This window comes from Calidris pugnax, unplaced genomic scaffold (genome assembly GCF_001431845.1).
Source record: "Calidris pugnax isolate Ruff unplaced genomic scaffold, ASM143184v1 scaffold125, whole genome shotgun sequence".
NCBI classification, from domain to species: Eukaryota; Metazoa; Chordata; class Aves; order Charadriiformes; family Scolopacidae; genus Calidris; species Calidris pugnax.
In genome coordinates, this window is record NW_015090906.1 from 1,387,218 (window position 1) to 1,411,416 (window position 24,199).

The 24,199-nt window shown below is 44.3% G+C and overlaps 1 protein-coding gene across 1 annotated transcript; it reads right to left on the bottom strand.

The window, feature by feature from the left end:
• Positions 1-2,018: 2,018 nt before the first annotated feature.
• Positions 2,019-24,199, bottom strand: DHTKD1 (dehydrogenase E1 and transketolase domain containing 1). The gene is made up of 17 exons (XM_014949148.1): positions 24,040-24,199; positions 22,113-22,268; positions 21,058-21,269; positions 18,940-19,134; positions 17,647-17,916; positions 14,395-14,566; positions 12,649-12,847; positions 10,885-11,197; positions 9,723-9,807; positions 8,940-9,079; positions 8,406-8,556; positions 7,146-7,252; positions 4,779-4,943; positions 4,333-4,415; positions 3,176-3,345; positions 2,741-2,826; positions 2,019-2,176 (listed from the first exon to the last, which is right to left on the bottom strand). Exons 1-17 carry the CDS (start codon positions 24,197-24,199, stop codon positions 2,075-2,077), a joined length of 2,766 nt encoding a protein of 921 aa, XP_014804634.1. The 3' UTR covers positions 2,019-2,074.

Below are 24,199 nucleotides of genomic sequence, written 5' to 3' on the forward strand. Positions count from 1 at the left end.
GGAAGGAGAAGATGGGATTCAGGAGAAGCTACAAGAAGGGGAATATCCATGCTTCTTGCTTGTGAGGGGCTAAAGCCAAACTCTTTTTAATCACTGTCCTCTCTTGTTCACCTCATCTTGTTGCTGGAATAAAGGTGCACTTCGGGAACTTACTCAAGTAGGCTTGAATAGCTATATCTGTTTGAGCTCCTTCAGAAAACCTGGCTCATTACCTTCCTGTTTTGTCATTTGCTGCTGTTCTTTTCATTGATTTCTTCTGTAACCAATGTTATTAATGTATCTTTTTAAGACAAAGCCTGCAATACCTACACTGCAAAGAAAAAACAAAACCAACAAAAGCCTTGATGTTTGGGTTATTTTGCTACAGCAGGTTTTTTTTGCTAAGTCCCTTCAACCTCCTAATTCTCCTGCCTCTTGCCCTTCCAACTTCTGCTGCATTTGAAAGAGGCCTCACTATTACACCTTTCAACAAGTTATCCCTCAAACTCTTTGTAGCCTGCCTTATTGTACTTTTGTGCTTTGCTTGCCACAGTTTTGGACTCTCTCTGTGCTGCTCTTCCTCAGTCACAACTTTAGCCTTCTTCCAGTGTGGGAACTAAGGTCCACTGAAGGAAGAAACTGAGCCCTTGAGAACAGGCCACATGCATGAGAAGTGGTGAAACTGCACAGCAGCCTGGGACTGGAAGAGAGACGGTTTCTTAAATGCACTTCCTTTTGGCTTTACAAGTGAAAAGTTACACATTCTTTGCCAACACAGAAGTTAAAAAAAAACCACCCCACCAAGAAACACAGCAAACCAGAAAGACACCGAGAAGAATTTCTCAGGTAGGAGGTAGTGTCACTCTTCAGGCTACCTTCTAGAAACTGGTTTGGCCTCTGCAAAATATGGGTCCAAAATACGGCACAGTACCTGCAGCTTGCCTCACCCCACAAGCTTGATGTGAAAGCAGCGCGTCTCTGGGTGAGAGACACCGTGGTGCCTTCAGGAGCCACCCTGCAAGGTCTCCCCCAGGAATCCTGCTTTTACAACTCATGCATTGAAAAGAGCAAAAGCAGCTGCAATAAATTTCATTCCCAGCCCACAGGAAAATAAATGAGAAAATCCACAACTCTGCTGTAGAAATGGCTCATCCCCAGGCAGGGGAAGCATTTATTCAAACAGACTAACATTTCTGTGGAAGCAGAAACGGTTTCCACACAGCCACCGTCCCAGGGAACTGCCAAGTGCAGATAAGCAAGGTGCTAGAAGGTGTTTTATAGCCACCTCACCAATCTGCTCCCTGGACTGCATTAGACTAAACCAGTGGACCAATTTAACAATCTTGGGACTTTAAAACCCCAAGAAACACAGCAAACCAGAAGGACACTGAGAAGAATTTCTCAGGTAGGAGGTAGTGTCACTCTTCAGGCTCCCTTCTAGAAACTGGTTTGGCCTCTGCAAAATATGGGTCCAAAATACGGCACAGTACCTGCAGCTTGCCTCACCCCACAAGCTTGATGTGAAAGCAGCGCGTCTCTGGGGGAGCAGGTAGGAGGTAGTGTCACTCTTCAGGCTCCCTTCTAGAAACTGGTTTGGCCTCTGCAAAATATGGGTCTAAAATACAGCACAGTACGTGCAGCATGCCTCACCCCACAAGCTTGATGTGAAAGCACCGCATCTCTGGGTGAGAGACACCGTGGTACCTTCAGAGGCCATCCTGCAAGGTCTCCCCCAGGAATCCTGCTTTTACAACTCATGCATTGAAAAGAGCAGAAGCAGCTGCAATAAATTTCATTCCCAGCCCACAGGAAAATAAATGAGAAAATCCACAACTCTGCTGTAGAAATGGCTCATCCCCAGGCAGGGGAAGCATTTATTCAAACAGACTAACATTTCTGTGGAAGCAGAAACGGTTTCCACACAGCCACCGTCCCAGGGAACTGCCAAGTGCAGATAAGCAAGGTGCTAGAAGGTATTTTATAGCCACCTCACCAATCTGCTCCCTGGACTGCATTAGTTAGGTTTTTTGAAAACTTTGCCTAGGAGGAGGCACCAACCATGACTGGCAGCAGGAGTTGTCCATCCGTTGAAAATTCACATAAATGTGTTGGTAAGAATCTCTTCCTGCTGCTGGTGGTGTAGAGTTCCAATGCCAACTGCTGGGGCTGGTAAAGGAGGTCTGCTCACGAGACGGAGCTGAAATTCAAGTCAGGAGGAAATGATTAATGAAGCACAAGCATAAAAAAATCCCATCTTGAGGTCCTCTGATGCCATGGTGATATCTACTGTCAGATACTGGGCAGTCCCAGCTGCAAGAAGTGCAGGAAGTTATCCTCCATCTCCTAAAGACCACAGCTCCAAGAACATTACAGAGCAGGATCTGCCAGAGCAAATGGCAGCTTTGGAGATGACTCCTACTCCCTTCAAGCATGTTGTTTCCTACCTGGGACCTTTCATCATCCTGTCTACTCAAGATTAAACATCTGGTAATTTTGGAGACAACTCCTACTCCCTTGTTGTTTCCTACCTGGGACCTTTCACCATCCTGTCTACTTAAGATTAAACTTCTGGTAAAAGAAATCTTCAGCCCTGCTCATCATGACTAAATGGTGCTACAAAGAGCATAAAGTAGCTTAAATTAGAACACAGATTCGTTTTAGTCATTAAGATTAGGTTTTTGTGTAAGCATCACAGAATTTTGCATTCAAGGAGAACTTCAAACTTCATTTTAAAGGCTAACACACCACAGGGACATCTTACCTTAATCCCCACCTGCTTTTCAAACCGTGGTGACACAAAGGACCATGGACCCATGTTCTGTGGTTCTTCCTGACTCCAGATAAAGGCTGAAGGAAGGATAAGGGTACATTACAAATGCACATAGTTATCTTTTCAGCAGCTCAAGAAAAACAGGTGGTTTTTTCTTTTGTAGCACCTCTGCCTTTGTCTTGGCACTATTGTTGAAATGAAAACTGCCCAATTGAATTCCACTGCAGCTCACAGCTTGATGAAGTCAAACTAAAAGTACATCCACCACTAGGGTATTAGTGTGGGTATATTCTGCTTTTCTACTACCATTTTCAAAAGTTACTTAAAAGGACTGGACTGCGAAGACCAATGCAAAAAAAAAAAAATGCCCCAAATGGTTCACTCTGATTTTTAGTCTAGAAACACAACGGTAAAAGTCTGGCTGACCTTTGGCACGGCTGTATTTGCTCAACTCTTGCTGTAGAGCTTCCAAGGGGAAAGGACAGAGTTCCTCAAGTCTCAGAATGGCTGTGTTGTGCTGCTTCTCTCCCAGTGTCTCTCTTTGCTTCACCAAAGCGTAGTAATGCTTTCCGGAGCACAGCACCACTTGGGTGACACTGAAGAAAAAGAGGAATGTTTCCAAGTTTAGTGTTTTACAAAAACTATGCAAGACAGTTTCATGCTTTAAGCAGTCAGCCAAACTTTAAAGATAACTTTATGAAGCTCAATTCCTACTCTAGAGCATCTTTTCTTTTCTTTGTCTTCCCATCCCTCCCACTCCCCTCCAACAGCTGGGAAACTAACCTTTGGGCACAATATGCCAGAGCCCAGAGGTCCTGCTTCTTCAGTAATCCTGGGACAGTTACCTTACAATGGGATTCACCTCTCTTATCTTTAACTATCTAAAAATTAAACACCTAGTCAAAGCTAGTCATCTATGCGCTCTCCATAGGGAATAAACCAGAGAGGGAGAGAAGTAACTCCAGAGGACAATGCCCTCCCATGCCAAAGAGGAGCTGCCTGCTGGAGATACCCTCCAGCCATCAGAGAGGCCTTGGCTGCCTAACCTCACTGGACAAAGGTGAGGAGATAAACCTCACCATCCCACCTAAAAAACCCAAGATGTTGAGATACTAACATCAGGGATGCTGTCAGACAGAGGTACAAGGGACAAGGACCAGATAAGAAACTTATGAGGAAGAAAAAAAATGAAGGCTAGAGTTACCCATTGTGAATGGGATTCTCTACAATATCTGAGGGGAGGGAGACACACACACACACAATTTATTATTGCCCTTATAACTTCACTTCATCAGCTCATCCAACACCATCAGATCAGTAACTACAGCCCCAGCCTCCCTGTGGGGGCAAAGGCTGAGAGCCTGGAGACTTCACTGTTCCACAGACAGATATCCTAATTGCCAACAAGTAAGCAGAACAAAAGGAGAGAAACAAGTAAAACTAAGTCACCCACCATAAACCAACATTTCCCCCCTCTCCCCAAAGTTCACTCTTTCGTATCACCTCAAACTTGAGCTGTTGTTAGATAGGAGAAAGGGACAGGACATTCTTTCTGAGCTCTTCCTCAATCAAAGTAGAGCTACCTTTTAGGATCTACAGAGGAGTCACCAATGACAGGCTTGAATGTTGTCCTTGGGGCCATTTCTTCAAAACTGGATACAGCAGCCTACATGGGGGAAGAGTTGGAAGTTACTAAATCTTGCTGTCTTTTTCCTCAGGCCAGAGTTGGAGAGAGGATACCAAAACAGGATTTCAACAAGTAGCAAATACACAACCTTCGCTCTCCCACCGATGGAAGGTGGGATGATAAGATTCCCAAGAACACCACCAGACCTAGAGAGAATCAACTCTACCTCTACTCACCTCCACTCAGCTTTAATCCTCAACCTATCCACCCCCCAAAAGAGGCAAAACCCCATTGATTTGGCCCCAAAACAGAGATCGAAGAACACAGAGGAAGAAGAAAGGGGAAGAGAACACAGAAGTAGAGGAAGAAGAGGAGAAAATTAAAAAAAAGTTTTCAGCTTACAGGCAGCCTCAGTAGCACTTTGGGAGAAACAACAATGAGAGGTTTCCTGAAGTTTCGGACCATTTGCCGCCGGAGTAAATGGAAATACTGTGCTGGGGTGGTGGGATGCACAATGGACATGTTCACGTGGTCCCCATCGACTCCCTCTTCTGAGCTGTCACACATCTATATGTGGGGAACACAGCACAGAGAATCCAGGCACATAAAGCACACTGACTAACAACAGGAGAGCAAATATCCCAACTCAGACATTGATTGCAGGGAAGAACAACTTCAGAGAATAAATGGCTTTAGCATTTAACCAGTAAGATTGTATCTGAACTGCCTCCTTCTACCACACTGTAACCAGGGCATGACAGTTTTCCTAACACTGGTGAGGTCATGACTTCTCCATCGGTGACAGCATCCCTCTAAACATGCTGCAAACCCCTCCTTAAGCCATTACTCAGATGAAAATGCTTTAATTTACTCTACAGTCATAAGGGCACAACAGTGGATTTTTATTTTTTTTAAAAAAAACAACACTTGCCACAGATCTAACTGATATTTAATAGTGTCCAGCATTCTGTGTGTATGATCTGTGCCTGGTCAACAAATCTCTGAGTGGTTTGCTCAAGAGGGTAACTGCCTGTTTCTGATCATAGAATGGTTTGGGTTGGAAGGGACCTTAAAGATCATCAAGTTCCAACCCCCCTGCCCTGGGCAGGGACACCTCCCACCAGACCAGGTTGCTCAAAGCCCCATCCAGCCTGGCCTTGAACCCCTCCAGGGATGGGACATCCACAGCTTCTCTGGGCAACCTGTGCCAGTGTCTCACCACCCTCAGAGAAAAGAATTTCTTCCTAATATTTCACCTAAATCTCCTCTCTTTCAGTTCAAAACCTTTAACCCTAGTCTCTTTAACCTTATCTCTACACTCCCTGATGAAGAGTCCCTCCCTATCTCTCCTTCTCTTTACCCCTTTTCCTATCTCTACACTCCCTGATGAAGAGACCCTCCCTACCTCTCCTTCACCCCCTTTAGGAACTGGAAGGGGCTCTAAGGTCTCCCTGGAGCCTTCTCCAGGCTGAGAAGGCTCCAGGGAGACCTCTAAAATGTCTTCTTATAGAAGTGCTCATTAGAGTTCTGCTATTTGCAATTCAGCAACTCTGTCTTGCCACTGGCCTCACTCTGTGGTACAGTGACATTGCTGAGGATTTTTTTTAAAAAAAACAACACTTGCCACAGATCTAACTGATATTTAATAGTGTCCAGCATTCTGTGTGTATGATCTGTGCCTGGTCAACAAATCTCTGAGTGGTTTGCTCAAGAGGGTAACTGCCTGTTTCTGATCATAGAATGGTTTGGGTTGGAAGGGACCTTAAAGATCATCAAGTTCCAACCCCCCTGCCATGGGCAGGGACACCTCCCACCAGACCAGGTTGCTCAAAGCCCCATCCAGCCTGGCCTTGAACCCCTCCAGGGATGGGACATCCACAGCTTCTCTGGGCAACCTGTGCCAGTGTCTCACCACCCTCAGAGAAAAGAATTTCTTCCTAATATTTCACCTAAATCTCCTCTCTTTCAGTTCAAAATCTTTACCCCTTTTCCTATCTCTACACTCCCTGATGAAGAGACCCTCCCTACCTCTCCTTCACCCCCTTTAGGAACTGGAAGGGGCTCTAAGGTCTCCCTGGAGCCTTCTCCAGGCTGAGAAGGCTCCAGGGAGACCTCTAAAATGTCTTCTTATAGAAGTGCTCATTAGAGTTCTGCTATTTGCAATTCAGCAACTCTGTCTTGCCACTGGCCTCACTCTGTGGTACAGTGACATTGCTGAGGGACAGTAATCAGAAAAAGACAGCAGCACTGAAGGACATCCCAGTAGGGCTGAAAGTGCTCTGCAGATCTGTTAGGAAATTTCATGTTACCAGACACCCACTTAGGCAGGTGACAGAGATGCAACAGGAACAGCAAGCATTTATTACGAGGTTCAATCAGAGTCTCGCACCAGAGCTGTGGAACATTTAAACCCAAACTCCTTCCTTGGGACTGCTAGACCTACACCTTCTCATCACAGTCCCCTTTCACACCAGAGCTGTGGAACATTTAAACCAAAACTCCGGGACTTCTGGACCTACACCTTCTCATCACAGTCCCCTTTCGTCCTCCCCTTTCAGCCCAGCCCGTTCCAATCTCACCATGATGGTATCCTGGCAAGATTCCCAGAGCACATTGTTTCCCAGTGCTGTGATGGGGGCTCTGGGAATCCGAGAGGTGTGGTGGGTACCTGCAAGAACCGTTCCATGCGGCAGGACGAGTGCTCAGGGCCTGCACCATCATACAGTGCTATGGTGGGGGCTCTGGGAATCCGAGAGGTGTGGTGGGTACCTGTAAGAACCGTTCCATGCGGCAGGACGAGTGCTCAGGGCCTGCACCATCATAGCCATGGGGAAGGAGAATGACTATCCCACTCTGCAGAAGCCACTTGGCCTCACCTAAAAACACACAAGGAAGAGGAAGGAAAGAATGATTTCCACAGAACACAAAGCCACAAAACACTTATCACACATTACTTTGTGGAAACTACTCTGGGAAAAAAGAATAGCTAATTTCCTCATCATTAAATACAAGCCTGAAACATGCTGCTGGCATTTTGCCATGAGATTCACAACAGTGAAACAGCACACTGAAGTTTCTGAAAGTATCATGGAACTTTGGGCTTCCAGAAGACTTAAGCCTATCCATTTGGAGCATGGGGCAACAGTGAAGACTTTAAAACTGAAATCCTCTGAATGGAATTGTCCTCCTGACTACCAGGGGTCCTCAAAGGTAACTCTCCAGCGAGCAAACCTCTAACCGTAATTCAGCGCGCGTTTTCTGCGTACTTTGGTCATTTGCTCCTCTGGAGGAGTGACCCGGGCAGCATCCTGTGAGCCAGTCCTCACTACCACAGCAGTGCTAGCCACAGGCTACTTCCCCTGAGCTCTGCCAAACCTCCTGCACTAGCAAAGCAATTACAGTCAAATCCAGGAGGTAATTCATCCCAGCCTCAAATCCATCCTGAGGATGAGTGGGATAAGAGGGCCTCCGAATTTCCAACTACGCTTACAGAGGGAGTGCAGAGTCCTAACTGAGGCTAGATGCCAAAACTCTGGACATTAATCACGATGGTGGGATAAGAGGGCCTCTGAATTTCCAACTATGCTTACAGAGGGAGTGCAGAGACCTAACTGAAGCTAGATGCCAAAACTCTGGACATTAATCACTATTTTCTTTCTGTATTGCTTCAGGAAGTTTTCAGCTGCCTCATGAAGGAAAGGTACAGCCTAAAAAGCTATCAATTGTATAGACACACAGTAAAATAAATGGGCAGTGGGGGTGGGAAGAAAGGCCATTAATATCATCACCTGTCCTTTCAGAATGACTGTCTTCTGCCAAGGATGGGGTGTCTTTCATTTTAGATTAACTGTCTTCAGAGAAAAGCTGCACAGAAGCCAGGACCACACAGACAAGCTCGCAAGACTTCTTGAGAAAACAGAATTGTTTCCTCAACACATTGCCCTTTTACTTTAAAGATGAAGGATTTTCTAAAAGCGTGCTTAGTACCAATGATTCATTTTTAAATACACTATCTCCTTTTACACTCACCTCCAGAGATGAAAGTGTCAAATATTATCTGGGCTCCATTAAAGAAGTCTCCAAATTGAGCTTCCCAAATTGGCAGTAACTTAGGGCTCTCAATACTCATTCCATATTCAAAACCAAGCACAGCTTCTTCAGACAAAGGACTGTTACTCACCTAACAAAAGGAAATTGTTGGGAGGGGTGGGTGAGGAAGAAGACAACCCAGGGTTAAGAACCTTTGGAACCAGGCACATCAGTGCTAGGGACACTGAGGACATGCACTCCTAAAGGCAACTGATGGTCACTTCTTTTCTTTTGGCTTTTGAAAAAATCGAAGAGGGGAAAAGAAGCTGATCTCTCAAGAAAAGGCAATATCCATTGTTAGATTTGTACAGAGGGCAACTACAAAGAATAGGGGTGCCCTGACAGTTTTTATGTCTCTGTATCTGGGGTTTGCCAGAATATACAGGCTACCTACATGTCTCTCGGCAGCTTTAAAACATGCATTCTGTTTCAGCACAACTTGAAGAAGGTTGTCTTGTGGACCACAGAACCTACCTCTAGGAAACCCTTCTGGTCTGGGGACATATGATTCAGAGGAATGTAGGTATCATCTGTCTCTTGGCAAACCAACATCGCGTGTCGTTGGCTAAAGGTTCCTCTGCCAACATCTTGTCCACTTAGTCTGATATTAAACCCTTGCCAAGAGAGAAACAAAACACCGGATTAGCAAGTCATGTAAAAAGAAAACATGCAGGACAACAACTCCCCAGTTCTAAAGTATTGCTTCTCTTGTTATGTCTCTTCTTGGATTTCCCCTCCTCAGCAACATCAAATCTGAGATTCTTAACCAGCAGCAGCTCCAACTCACAAGCACATTGATGCTCAGACATTTTTCTTCCCTCCTCTCTGGAGCCAAGAATTATTTTGTGGCAAATAGTTCAATTTACTAAAGCAAACTGCAAAAAAATGCGCATTCTGTATTAGATGTAAATGGAGATATGAATTCAGGCTAGAGAGGAGGGAAAAGAATTAGTAGCATGGAAGAGTCTGAAAGTCTTTGGGAGGTCCCACTGGCATCAGCTGCACTGCTCAGCCCTGTGCACAAACGTTTCTGGGGAGTGGGAGGGAGCAACAATTCTTTAAAGACATTTAGTACTCGCACTACAAATATTAGTGACATGCAGGATTCATATTTACCTTCTCCTAGTACCATGCAGGTGTCAATTGTCAAATTTATACATATCAATTTTTAGACTTAGAAACACCGAAGTCTAATGTTCTATTTTATTGACATCAAAGCCAAAATATTTTATTGACTGCTGTCTAATTGCCTCTTACCTTGGCTCAGCAGGGAACCAAACGCTAAAGCTTCAGCTGTTGCCCAGTCCAGCTTTTTTCCTTCCTCCATTTTTTGAACTCTTGACTAAACAAGTAAACAAAAAGGAAAAATTACTATTTTGCACCTTTTTCCATGTGTAGCTCTTTTGGTGACACAGATCAATATTAGAAGCCAGGAAAAAAAAGGAAACACTGTGGAGATAAATGCTATATTCCTGCAGCCAGGGCTTGGTTTGGAATACACACAGTCTGATTTCAGCACATCCTGAAGAAGGTTGCCCTGCGACCACAAAACCATGGATGACCCACATGTTCATGTACCAGTCAACAGACTGTGGACTGACAAGTTCGATCGTAGCCTGAAAATATTCAGAGTCTTAACACAACAGAGAGGGTGCTCTTGGCAGACTTTTGATTTGTCTGGTTAGCAGCGATGAAAGACACCAGGCGTAAAGTATTCCAGTCTCTAGAATTCCCTGCTGTTCCATCCTGCAGAACTGCAGACAAACGATGGTACCCAGCTGGGGTGTCCTGGCCTTAGGGCTGGGAAGACAAGAACTTCAGTCATCGGAAATATTCAACTCGTGGCCTCTCCGTGGCTGCCAACCAGACACCGGCGCTTGGTCATCAGTCAAAGGGAAACATTCACAAGCCCAAACCAATCCAAATACTGCACACAAATTTAGGAGCTATGAAAAGCTGACTGTCAAACTTGGCCACATGTGTATGCTTAGATTTATATGTATAACACATAAATACTCACTACTGCCTTTAGAAACTGCGTACGCTATTACCAAGTTGCTGATTCATTCTCTCACGAAGTACTCATTCTAATCATAAAGTATATAAACGATAATAATTTCTCATAATAGTTTCTATTATTTATAAGAATAATAAACTGTATTTTCTGTAAGCTTTTTTCTTCATTGCAACAAAATATTGTTGAAATAACAAGATGAAATATACGGTCAGATCTGGGGGGAGAGGATGTCTGTCCTCAACACCGGAGGAAAAATGGCATAATTTCAGCCTCAAAAGAGAGCTTTTCCTAGAGAAGACCGTGCCATTGTCCAACTGGCAGCCTTGCTGCACCTACAGTTTTTCCTGTAAGGGGTCATACCGTTGAGCAACAGGACTAGAAGCATCACTGTGCTCTACTGACCTGGGCATAGGTCTTCAGGAGATGACTGTGCATCTGGAGTTCTTCAGGCACCTCTACAGACTTGACTCCAATAAACTGCAGAAGCGGTACAGGCATTCCTGTGTCCCACGTGGTGATTTTAGCAGAAGGCTCGACGAAGCCTTTCCAGTGAGCCTGCAGGTTGGTGGGAGGTGGACTATACAAAGTCATGTTGGCAAGATGATCGTTCAGTTTAGAATAGTACGTGGTCTTTATCTCAGATACTTCAGCCTCAGTCATGAGCCCCGCAGCTATAAGGTGTTCTGCGTAGGTGTCGGGGATGCTCTTCCGGGATCTGTCAGGAGGGAATCAAACCCCATAGACATTAAGCCTGAAAACTTCAGAAGAAGGAAATGCCACCTTACTACAGCCAGGTACCATGGAAATCTAAATTAAAAGATGTCCTGGTGCATTATACTCATTTGCATCGAGTTGGTTTCCTGGCACTTCCAGAAAGATAATGGTCTTGGATGTGCTCTACAGTCCTTTATTAAAAAAAAAACCCACCCAAATAAACAAAAAAGTGCTTAGAGTTGGCAGTTAGAGGTAAAAGCAAGTCAACCTCCTCCCCCCCCTCCCCAAATTAGACTGACACTGTGCTATCATGCATGTTTTCTTCAGACAAGTGACAGTAGGATTTCAGTACTCTCTGAGAATCAAGCCATTCGTTCCATAAATGCTTCACCTAAATTCATTACACCTGAATTCACTGGCCAGTAAATTATGTGCATTTTTCTCTGGGGATAAGGATGGGATCTGAGAACATTTAAATGCTCCTAAAGACGGAGCATTCCCCAGTGGAACCCACAGGATCAGGCAAAGATGAGACAAACGTCATACTGGCTTCCCACCCATTCTCCTGCACTATCTATGCTTCCCTCTGGCACACAGAAGACTTTACCTTCTGATTACTAAGGACTGTGAATTTGAAATCTAAGGGCTATGTGCAAGAACATCATGTTAATGAAGGTAACCACCAGTGTTCGCTCTTGCATATGTGGCTTGATGCCTCTTGGAGAACATTCTCAGACTCACACTTTAGTCAAGGGCTGCTGACAGTGTAGCTACGCTTACATAAAGACTCGTCAGGATGGCACGGGATCTACATTTTGTGTTTCCCCCATCAGGTAGCCAAGAAGGCCAATGGCATCCTGGGGGGCATCAAAAAGAGTGTAGCCAGCAGGTGGAGGGAGGTCATCCTGCCCCTCTGCTCTGCCCTGGTGAGGCCCCGTCTGGAGCACTGGGACCAGTTCTGGGCTCCCCAGTTCAAGAAGGACAGGGAACTGCTGGAGAGGGCACAGCAGAGGGCTACAAAGATGATGAGGGGCCTGGAGCATCTCTCTTATGAGGAGAGGCTGAGGGACTTGGGTCTTTTTAGTCTGGAGAAGACTTAGGGGGGATCTAATCAATGCATACAAATACTTAAGGGTAGGGTGTCAGGAGGATGGGGCTGGTCTTTTTTCAGTGGTGCCCAGTGACAGAACAAGAGGAAATGGGCACGAACTTGAATATAAGAAGTTCCACCTAAACATGAGGAGGAACTTCTTTCCTGTGAGGGTGGCAGAGCACTGGAACAAGCTGCCCAGAGAGGTGGTGGAGTCTCCATCTCTGGAGACATTCAAAACCCTCCTGGAGCTGTTCCTGTGCAACCTGCTCTAGGTGGACCTGCTCTGGCAGGGGGGGTGGACTAAATGATCTCCAGAGGTCCCCTTCCAACCCCGTATGATTCTATGATTCTACCCTTACCTGATGATTTTGTACATGCTGGGGTTGGTGAAGAAAGGCTCATCGAGTTCATTGTGGCCCCACTGTCTGTAGCACAGCAAGTCTACGATCACGTCCCTGCGGAACTGGCGTTGGTACTCGACAGCCAGGCGTGTGGCTCGGACAACTTCTTCAGGATCATCCCCATTCACATGGATAACTGCGCATCCAACAATTTTACCTGCCCAGGGATTCAAAACATAACAACAGTCATCACACCCCACCTCTTCTGAAGAGTGCAGTCACACATCCACTCTGCTGAGAAGTACAGACAACTCACATGAAGCAGATTTGACAAAAACAAAACTACAAAAGATGCTCTTTGTGATGAGAGCTGGGGTAAGGAGGAGGAGGAGTCTTCCCTGAGAGAAAGCTCAATTAGCCCAACCTGTTTTATTTGTCAGCTTGACCACAGCTTCTTTATCAGCACTAAATTTAGAGGACTTTCTATACACAGTTCCCACATCATCTTAATCTGGATGGAAGTCTGTGGGGAATGGGAAAGAACTATTTGATTGCTTCCCTTTCAAACAAAAGCTGAGTTTTGTTCCCTTCTTACCCTAAGCAATCATTCCTATGAATTCATACAGGCCAGAAACAATCTTCTCCCTTGTCAGCAGCCGTTCTATCCACTGTGAAAAGGTCTCTTCGTTAAAGCAAACACTGCAAAATTCAAACTTCTTAATGCCCTCTCCTGTATGACAATTTGGCTGCAAATCTTCCCAGCAAAAGAGTGCTCCTTTTGTATTTTATCTGCCCAAATTCTGTGAAATAAAGACGTTTCAGCCATTTCTGGCCCATGTCAAGTTTCCCTTCCAGGAAAATCCTGAAGCTCAAATGGGTAAACAGCCCTCCTCCTCACTGACCAGGTACAAAGAAAGGAAAATTAAGAATGGAGGAAAAAAAAAACAACACCCCAAACAAAAGAAAAAAAAAACCCAAAACACACAACCCTCCAATACAAAACCAACCCAGGGAAAAAGGAAAAACAACATAAGCTATCTACCTTATCAGATTTAATGAATCTACCCGTTTGGTTCGATGAAAACCAACAGAAACACTTGATGTGAAATCTTAAAAACATGCATTGGTATATTTTTTTAATCATCAGAGACATACACAAGGGAAGTACCTATTATGTCTCTGATCTTGACAATTAAAATACATCTGTTTATCACTACGAAAGACCAATCCAAAACAAAAGGCTTCTAGCTTAAGCTTAGAAATGGCACGAGCCTCATCTTTCAATTAAACGCTCACCTGACAACAAGAAAAATAAAGACTTAAAGTCTTGCTCAGAAAACAAACTGGAAGGATTTTGACTACATTTAACAAGATATATTTCAAATACACCTATTATACACTCCATCACAATATATTTTAAAAAGCAGTCAATGACATGGCAGAACTTAAACGAGTTATAAAGCCTTCACAGCAATCTTGCAAATATTTTATAACATCCTGTAAAATGGTGCCAAGATTTTCCCTTGATATTTAGTCTTTGCCATAAAGCAGATGAGGGAGGGCATATTTTTAGCATCTGAATTTTGCTAGTAGGAGGTAATCATCAATAATAATTTTAAATTTCTACTGTATCATGAAAATGGAGATATATTAATATCCCTAGAGTTGACAGGCACTTGCTGTAGCACAGCATATATTCACACTGGAGTTAAAAATCCTTTCTAACACAATGGGCAATCTTCCTCCCGATTCAGCTCTACGTACCGATATCACTACAGTACAGAGATGATCTTCCTCGCTCTGGAGGAGTGGTATAGCCCAGCTGGTTATTAACAATCAGATGGATGCTCCCACCAACTCTGAAATGTGGCAGATTAGAGAGGGTCAGGGTTTCAGGAACAATCCCTTGCCCAGAGAAAGCGGCATCACCATGAACCTACGTTAGGGAAGAAGATGGAAAAGTCTCATTAGAAAACACTGGAGGAACAGCAAAATCAAAACCATAACTCATTAAACAAGACCCTTTAAATTGAAGAAGTTGAACAGATACAGTTTCAACTGGATCCACTTCTTAACCCCTTTCAGACTACTCTTTTTACAGTTTGACAGTTTATAATCTTAATGCTAACACAAGGTCACAGCAGCCAGCATCTGTACATGACTGTCTGATGCCATCCCTACCTCTAACTGACCTATAATCTCTTAAAATTGACCCACCAGTGTACAGGTGACAACAAGTCCCACACCTACAGCCAAGCTGCAGCAGTCAGTAGCAAGTCACTGACCATGGAACAAAAGGAAACCAGTCACCACAGCATTTGCTACACGCTTTGCTGAAAGTTAAATGCTGGTGACTGGGTGTTATGCCTACTCCCACCTCACCAAATAAGGACAAGAACAGAAACAACAGGAAAAAAAAAAAGTAGAAAAAGGAATTCAGTGGAAGCACTTAAATAAAAGCTTTCAGAAGGAAATGAAACCTAAGTTCTTAGTGAGATTTCAAAACTGCAAATAAATGTTACAAATGAAACAGAAGTTTGGAAGGGGTGGAGAGACTACTGTGATATCCAACCCAGGTTTCCAAAAAGGCTAGAGATATTAGATTCAGTGTTTTGAAACTAGAGATAGCTCTCCATTGATTAATATGATCATGGCTTCCTCAGAATGCAGATTCTATCCTTTACAGATCGAAGTCACTACGCAGATTGATGTAGTTTCTTATCAAAAACAGATGACAGTCCTACTTTCTAGTTAAGGGATAATGGTTTCAAGCCTTAAGAGACTTTTGGAGGTGCAAGTACACCTGGAAGAGAGTAGAGGGTGCAATCAACCAGTGAAACAGCAGCACTAGGTTTTATACAGTTCTAATACAGAGACTTTTTAAAGAAGGCATCACAGAAAATCAAAGCAAACTACTGCAAGAGAGACAACACAGCATCCTCACTCTACCCCTCACCACGCTACGCTTGTTCCTGAAGTGTTGGGTTTTCAATTTTCCCTTTCGGTTTCTTGGGTTGTCTAAGAAAGCCACATATCTTGGTGCTACCATTTGAGCAAAGACCCCAAAGCACCTGAAAGAACTTCATGGCCTTCAGTGTATGCCAAAGCATTAAAGCCTGCAGACAGCGTGACTACCCAGCTACACAAGATTCTTCATATGCACCTCAAACCCCAGATGTTTCAGTTCCTGTGGGGCAAGTAGGATTTTAGTCATTCTAGCAGAAAGCTGGGAACAGTTTTTGCTAGAATGTGTTTTTTTCTGGGCAGCATTAGCAAAGAACATAAAAAGCAAGGTCACTGTCAAGTTTAATTCATCAGTGACCCTGTCAGTGGCACGTCAAATGTGAAATATACTTAAGGGAAACCTTATTCTCAGGTTTCAGTTCAAATCATAAAGACCAGTAGCTCTTGACGTCCAGTAAGTGTAGTTAAGGAACATGAGAAGGTGAAAAATAAGCCACTTTTCAGCAGAGATGGACAATTAAACATTGCAAAAGTGCCCATGGTAGTTAACCAAAAAGAGTTTTATAGTCTTAATATATTCTGAGCACACTGAAGTTCCAGAAAAGATCTTTAGTCAACTAGAACAACTAGGCTCACCACTGACATTGGCATCTCAGCTGATCTTCACTCTTTTTACCCTCAAGCTCTGGTGCTCAGGCTAGTGGAAGAATAGAACAAACCTCAGTTCAGAGTTTCTAAACTTTTCCTGGAGAGAAAGCACTAGGAAAATAGAAAGACCAAAGAGAAATTTCCAAACCAAGATTGTGAGAGAGGAGGTGTCTGATTTCGTGTCTGTCTTCTCCATGAGCTGAATGAGAGCAGTTAATGGTCACAACTGTAAGAATTTGCATTTTTATTTTTTTTTAATCTAACTCTTGGATCCCTTAAATTCACAATCACAAGTACTGATGTTCACATTACATGATACATTTCCTTTTGGGAATACTTTGAGTCATTTTACTAACATGGAGCTGCTGCCTCGCTCAGAGTTAAATATTGTTTCTCTCTACTACGCAACCCTCCTACCACCTACCCCTTCAAAACCCCAAAAGTCAAATTTTTCTTGCATTGGGAGTGTCCATTTATCCTGAAGAATCTTTGTTTAAAGAGTCAGTCATTTCATTACTACACAGTAAAGATCTAACATTGAGACAGAATCTAAGAAGCAGTAATATCAAACTAACTGACAGAACTGCACTGGAAGATGAGAAGACATGTTGGGCAACAAACTTGTATACCTGAAGGCTTTTTTTTTTTTTAATAAAAGTAATAAGAGTAAAAACCCCAACTTGCCTCCAGTTTTCTCAGTATTTCATATTCTCCTTTCTGCTTTTTCTCAGAACCCACATCCTTCCAGAACTAAGCAAAATGTTTATTTTACTGAAATAAGTTTTCACTTCTACCATGTGAAAGTGAAAGCGTACACGTAACAGTGCCCTCTAACTTCCTCCACGTTCATTAACTCAGAAGTGGAAATTGTATTTCCAAATTGAATACAATGCAAGAAAAGAAAATTTAACTAGAAACTATTTAGGACTACCTTCACAGCGATAAAAGACAGTACAAGGAGTAAAAAAATCAATTCCAACAGACTCTTCAACAGTACTATGATAAAATGACAATTTAAAATCCTCCTGTATATTTTGCAAACTTGTTGATAGCTCTTCTCCAAACCCATTTAAATTAAAAGAAAGCTGACAGTGGTGGCTGAAGTGCCAAAGTGGTCTGTGAGGAAAGACAACACATGGCTCTCAATGCAGAGTATTATTAAAATAAAGGAAGCTATCAGAATCATTTCTTCAGAAATCCTAGAAGTGGAATTGTTTAATTGCCAGTATCATCACGTACATCACCTGGAAATCTTCTTCACCCTCTTCTTTCTCCATATAGAGAATCCCAGTTCTTGATACTCTACATTAATTCAGTTTTGTTAGATATTTCTATATACACCACCTCTTCAGACGCTAGTCCAGAAGTCTTACACAAATCAGTTACAAATTGTGAGCAAAATACCTGCAGGCAAATAACTCTGTCTCCAGGCTGTGCAGAGCTCTCTGAGGAGTAGTCTCCATCGAGCAGAGTCTGTTGCCTTCCTCGTGTCTTGCCCACGGCCACTGGATTGATGGCTTCTAAGTGGGAGGGGTTAGGGAGCAAGGTGACATGCACGGGCCTGTGGGAACCGAAGTCGAGATCTACAGAAGATGTCAGGTGGGAGAGAACATCCCCAATGGCTGGTGAATTCTCTGGAAACTCACTCAAACCACGCATCTTACGGAACATGAGCTGCATGGAAACAAATTTGGTTACATTTCCTTTACGATTCATTAACACATTGAAAGAAAAACATTTACAGAACTGTGTGCTCTCCTACACCTGTAACTCACAGAATCACAGAATCTTCTAGGTTGGAAGGACCTTAAAGATCATCTTGTCCAACCGTCAACCTGACTGACAAAAATAGACACCCGCACAACAAACAAGGAGCATCATCACTAAACCATACCTCCCAGCACTACATCAACCCGTCTTTTGAACACCTCCAGGGATGGTGCCTCAACCACCTCCCTGGGCAGCCCATTCCAATGCCTGATAACCCTTTCAGTGAAAAAATTTTTCCTAATATCCAGCCTGAACATCCCCTGGCACAACTTGAGGCCATTTCCTCTTGTCCTGTCGCCTGTGACTTGGGAGAAGAGACCGACCCCCACCTCTCTACACCCTCCTTTCAGGTAGTTGTAGAGAGCAATAAGGTCTCCCCTCAGCCTCCTCTTCTCCAGGCTGAATAACCCCAGTTCCCTCAGCCTCTCCTCATAAGACTTATTCTCCAGACCCCTCACCATCTTTGTTGCCCTTCTCTGGACCCGCTCCAGCACCTCTATGTCTTTTTTATGGTAGGGGGCCCAAAACTGGACACAGTACTCAAGGTGAGGCCTCACCAGTGCCGAGTACAGGGGGACAATCACCTCTCGGGCCCTACTCGCCACACTGTTCCTGATACAGGCCAGGATGCTGTTGGCTTTCTTGGCCACCTGGGCACACTGCTGGCTCATGTTCAGCTGACTGTCAACCAACACCCCCAGGAAATTGCAAGTACGCTTCAGGTAACAGCACCTAAACCCCTTCATCAGAGCTCTCTTTAACCGGCTCCTGCAAGATCTGGCTGAGGTGCTGACAGAATGGGAGTACACTCTCACACAAGTCACTTTTTTATTGTTTCAGCATTCGCAACACAACAAACTGCCAGGTTTTTCTCTCATTGCAAATCAATTAGGCACAGCGTAACCTGTGAGGTTCTAAGTCTCTTACCTCAGGTGGAAGCTGAAGTAAACCCGTGAGAAGATTAAGCCTTCCACGATGAGGCATTCCAAGAATGATATCCGTCACCCCGCTGTACGCACACATCTTGAACAACTCATGGAAGAAACCCATCATACTCTCTGCTCCTTCACCACCGTACCGCTTCACTGTGGCAAACTTTGTGGCTAAGAAGTGATCAAACGCCTATTAAAAGCAGGAGAACTTCAGTGTTAGGCTATTTTAAGCAGCAGTCTTCTGTTTGTAAAACTGAAATATAATTTATGTTTGTACCTTTAAGACATACAAACCTAAGCATACCCCTTCAAAGTCTCAACCCATTCTCCACCCACACAGTCTATGACCAGAAGCTAAGATGACTATGGAAATCAGTTATCTCCTCTTAAGTAGAAAAATGTTGGATCAAGGACCAAACCATCTCTAACATGGAAGGAGATGCACAAAGAAATATAACATCAGAGCAGTTTACAAATTCCTTGATAGTTTACCTATTTTAGGTGGAAATTAAGGAATGGTGTTCTTTTACAGTATAAACCTTAACTATCCTGAGATGCAAAGTGCTAGAGAAGCACAGCATTTTGTTTTGATTACTATTAAACACAGCCCTTAGTACACCGGTAGAAGAATGCCTGAGAGAAAGAAAAGAAGCAAATCTCTCTACTCCATTTTCCTCTCACTCCTCCCACTTCATTCACTTACTCCTCGACAGCTCTCCTAAGTGACAGAGTTTTGGAAGCACTGGAAGTGTCTGTGGTGTTTTGCAACTGAAGACTGAAAATAAATTAAATCTGTAAGTGAGAAGGGAAGACTGAGCCACAGCCAAAGATCCCAGCCAACTGCCGAACGCTTTCTAGTTAAGCAACATTTAGTTCTAAGGAATAGCATATACAAAATTAACCACAAATAGAAGCAGTTTTTCCTGTCAGCCTTAAATTCTGCATTCTAAATACAGTTCTGGTCATACTGAAATCAAAATGGGATCCACTAGGGTCCTGATTTCAACCTCCTGTGTCACTGTCAAATTCCTCTAACTGCCAAAGAGGCAAGAAAAATACAAAATAGGCAATATACTTCTGCTTAGTCATTAGTAAATATTACATTTAACACTCCTTTCACTTGGAAAACTGGAAACAGGGACACCTTCACAGATCCTGCTCTTCTACCTTTCCATTCTTCTGGATAACACAGGGAGGAAAGGGGGAAAAAAAAGAAAAATTTTCAAAGTACAGAAGTACTAGAATAAATTTTCTCTATACATATTGTAAGTACATAAATCTTTCACTTCCTTGTGAAGTGAAAAATGCATTGAACAAAGGTTCCTTTGCTGAAAAGCAGCAGATTTACCAGTGCTTTGTGGCCAACACCTCAGTCCAACTCCGTTTTGTTCCCCAAAAACTTTGAGACATGATATTTTAAAGTTAGTAAAACAGACCAGTGTGAAAGGTAAACATAGAACACCTACATCAGAGCACAAAATTCCATACAGCTCTGCCCAACCACATTCCCACCAGTAACATTTAATATAAATTGTCAGATTATTATCCTAAGACAATCTCACTTTTGAAAACTGATTACTCATAGATTTGTAGGGTCATTATTTGTGTCTCCCGATGATAAATAATATATATTGCACACAACATACGTTCTAATTAGTTCTAAAAACCTTTGGTGTTTGGAATTGGCTGGAAATATTTTCCTAGAAATAATTTCCAAAGTAATCAATGCAAACCAAAAGGTATCATTATTTGTTTCAATAACAGCTGCTAAATATATTCAGCAACAACCTCCAGTGAGATTCCTGCACTTCTATATTGCACTTTTTCAGGCAAAACCTTGTACTTCTTGCACCCTGCCAAAGCCTTCCAGGATAGGGTTGTTCTTTTTCTGCATGAATGATGTCTGGAGCAGCAAAGGCTTCAGGACAGACTCCATGACTTTATTTCAATCCAACAGTGAACAAAGTACCTGTGACTCCAGCATCACTTCTTGCACCCTGCCAAAGCCTTCCAGGATAGGGTTGTTCTTTTTCTGCATGAATGATGTCTGGAGCAGCAAAGGCTTCAGGACAGACTCCATGACTTTATTTCAATCCAACAGTGAACAAAGTACCTGTGACTCCAGCATCAGTTTGCACAAGTGCTTTTTCTCTTCGGGTGTAAATGCTTCTTGTTTTAGCTCTTCAAACCTTTTAGCAAACCATTCTCTCTCCTCCAAAGTTGGAAGCTGACTTGTTTCTATGGAAATATGCCCACAGTAGATATGGTCAAGGTAAGCCAACACATCCTCTAGGGAAGCCTCTTCTTTTCCCATGTTTAGGAGCCCTGGTGGAAAGTAAATGTTATTAGCCACTTTAGGGGACAAGTGGGAAGCACTAAGACCTAAACTGTTGTCTTGCAATTACATTAACATTTTTCAGACTAGAAATTAACATCTTATCTTCCTTTCCTCCATTTGAAAACAAAATTCAAGAAATTATTTCATAAGCACGCTTCAGTGTTATTAAGATGAGGGTCTCGTGCTTATTTGTAAGATGCTGAAGATACCTTTCTGAAAGAGTTTAGCATGAATGACCCAAAGTCCCTGTTTTTGTGACTTGGTATAGTGCTTGGTATGTTCTGGCTCAGAGAGATGAGTGCCAGTCCCAGCCACGAATGACACAAAGTCCCTGTTTTTGTGACTCGGTATAGCACTCGGTATATTCTGGCTCAGAGAGATGAGTACCAGTCCCAGCTGCACCACAAGTAAATAAGCACCCGTTTTGCAGCTGGAAAGAATAAAGAGACCTTCCTTTGTATAAGACCACGGTGAGAGTGTAACTGATCCAAGAAAAGACAAGTCTTGACTTCTGCCCCAGTGCTCCGGCAGCTTCACTGCAGCGTTAAGTCTTACACTAAATCATAGCACGTTACAGCAACACAAGAAATTAATGTATAACCTCAGCAGCTGTCAGAACAAGTAAAAATTTTCACGGTACCAAAGAAGCTAGAAGGTAGCCATTTATTACACGATGATTTCTGCAACAAACATATCAGCAGGCTGAAGTTCATTTCCCATCCAACAATTCGTTATTGATTGAACTGCGACTCAGTATTTGGCTCTTCCATGGCAGACACAGCCTCTTAATAAACCAACCATGAAGACAGTTGATAAGGCTGCAGGCTTACCTGCAGTAATGAGAGGCCCTTGAAGAGCTTCAGTCAACTCTTGGATTTCGGGTACCATGTTCATAACAGCTTGTCCAGCAAACAGTGGGTTTATTTTGGCTGCTTTGTGGCCATGTTCAGCGTATGCAGTTATCAATCGAGCAAGAGCATGGTCAACTGAAACCAAAAAGAAAGCAGAAGAGTATCACACACGTGCTCACATTAATCCATTTACAGCACCGACACAGGAATATTCTCTCTCAACTTGAAAACGGCACGGTATCAGTGTTCAAAGCCTTATTTCCTCAGCTGACCCAAATCATACCGCTTGTGCCTCACTGTTAGAATGACAGGGCAGGAGGGTCTTAGTGATAATTAAGGTCCTATGACTTAAAAAAAAAAAAAAGGCCACATCTACAGGAGCCAGCAGCCAACAGCATGTGCACATGCTGAGCCAGGCATAATAAAAATTAAAAAAAATGTGAATATGTTTTTCAACAGACACCAGCAGCACACTTGTAGGCATTTTCCATTGATGGCAAAAAAATTATTGACAGAAGCAAAACCTGACCAGCTGAAAGGTCATGCACACAGCACTGCTGCCGCTGGGCACATGCCACAGACCAGGTCGATAAACTGTAAACCAATAAAACATATTGCAAGCAGGATCTGCTACAAATTAATGATATGAACCAATTTATAACACGTTTTTAACTGGGAGTTGGGGTTCAGCCTGATAAAGGCCCTGTCCTGACAGTATTCTGGTCTGAAGTTCTTTCGTTTTCGGAAACAATGCAATTTCTGAGACCATTTCACAATTTTTTTCTCCAATATTCATGTTTCCACTGCCAGTGCTCTGCTACTGCTATTACGTACACACATTTTGCCCATTTAAATAGGGATCTACAAGAGAAAAACACGACACTAATATCTCCCACAAACCTCTCGGCAAGAAAGCCATTTAAAAGCCACTTTAAAAATGTAATGTAAAAACAATTAATGCTTTCCTTGCCTAACCAAGGAGGCTACTTGGTGATGGGACTCGGTGTCCTGGAGCTAACAAACCAGTTTCACTTCTGCTTCTGTGCAATGGGCTTAATTCCTGCTGGACTCTTCTGAGATGTCAACACAGGGACCACACTCCTACCCAGAAAGTTTTCTGTTTATTTTTCTGTGCTATAATATGCCTCTAACAGCATCACAGTTGTTGCTACAGCAGAGCTATGTATACTTGGCAAGTTCAAGCACAACGCTATAAAAAACCGTGCTTTTACGAGCAGCAAAAGGCAGTATCACAGTAACTTCAGCCCCTCACGGTCACTTCAGGCTGGCTGCCGGGGGAGCCCAAGGGAAGGGCTTCCCGGAGCTGAGGGAGGCTGGGGAAACCCAACGGGAGCCCCGCGGAGAACCTGCGGACGGTGCTCCTTAAGGCAACGGGAACGACGCTTTCGACGCCCTCGGACTTTGGGCCCCTCAGCGCTGGCGGGGCCGCCGGCTCCCTGAGGCGAGTGTGGGGCGGCCGAACACAGCCCGGCCCGTCGCGGCGGGAACCCCCTATCTATCCCCTCAGGTCGCCGGGGACCCCCCGCCTTCCCCTCGTCCCCTCACGGCGGCGGAGAGGGGGGACCCCCCGCCTTCCCCTCGTCCCCTCACGGCGGCGGAGAGGGGGGACCCCCCGCCTTCCCCTCGTCCCCTCACGGCGGCGGAGAGGGGGGACCCCCCGCCTTCCCCTCGTCCCCTCACGGCGGCGGAGAGGGGGGACCCCCCGCCTTCCCCTCGTCCCCTCACGGCGGCGGAGAGGGGGGACCCCCCGCCTTCCCCTCGTCCCCTCACGGCGGCGGAGAGGGGGGACCCCCCGCCTTCCCCTCGTCCCCTCACGGCGGCGTCGCCCTGCTCCCCTCAGCCCCGCACAGCCCCGCTTCGGGGTTGGGGGAAGGGGGTGTCCGACCTGCTTTGCCGCTCGCCCCGGCGCCCCGCGGCTCCGCCGCTCGCCCGCTCGCCACCTTCCGCGGTTTGTAGCCGTAGACGCCCCGCTCGGTTCGGTACCAGCGCCTCAGGCCGCCCCGCCATAGAGCGGAGCGCAGGGCGCTCGCTGCTACCGCCGCCAT

Excerpts from the sequence above, each read along its gene's own strand:
- DHTKD1 (XM_014949148.1), bottom strand. The coding sequence starts at position 24,199 with ATGGCGGCGGTAGCAGCGAGCGCCCTGCGCTCCGCTCTATGGCGGGGC. Across the intron at positions 4,416-4,778 it reads AAGTGCTACTGAGGCTGCCT|GCTGCTGTATCCAGTTTTGA; the intron begins GTAAGCTGAAAA and ends TCCCCCATGTAG. Across the intron at positions 2,827-3,175 it reads CAAATACAGCCGTGCCAAAG|CCTTTATCTGGAGTCAGGAA; the intron begins GTCAGCCAGACT and ends TCCTTCCTTCAG.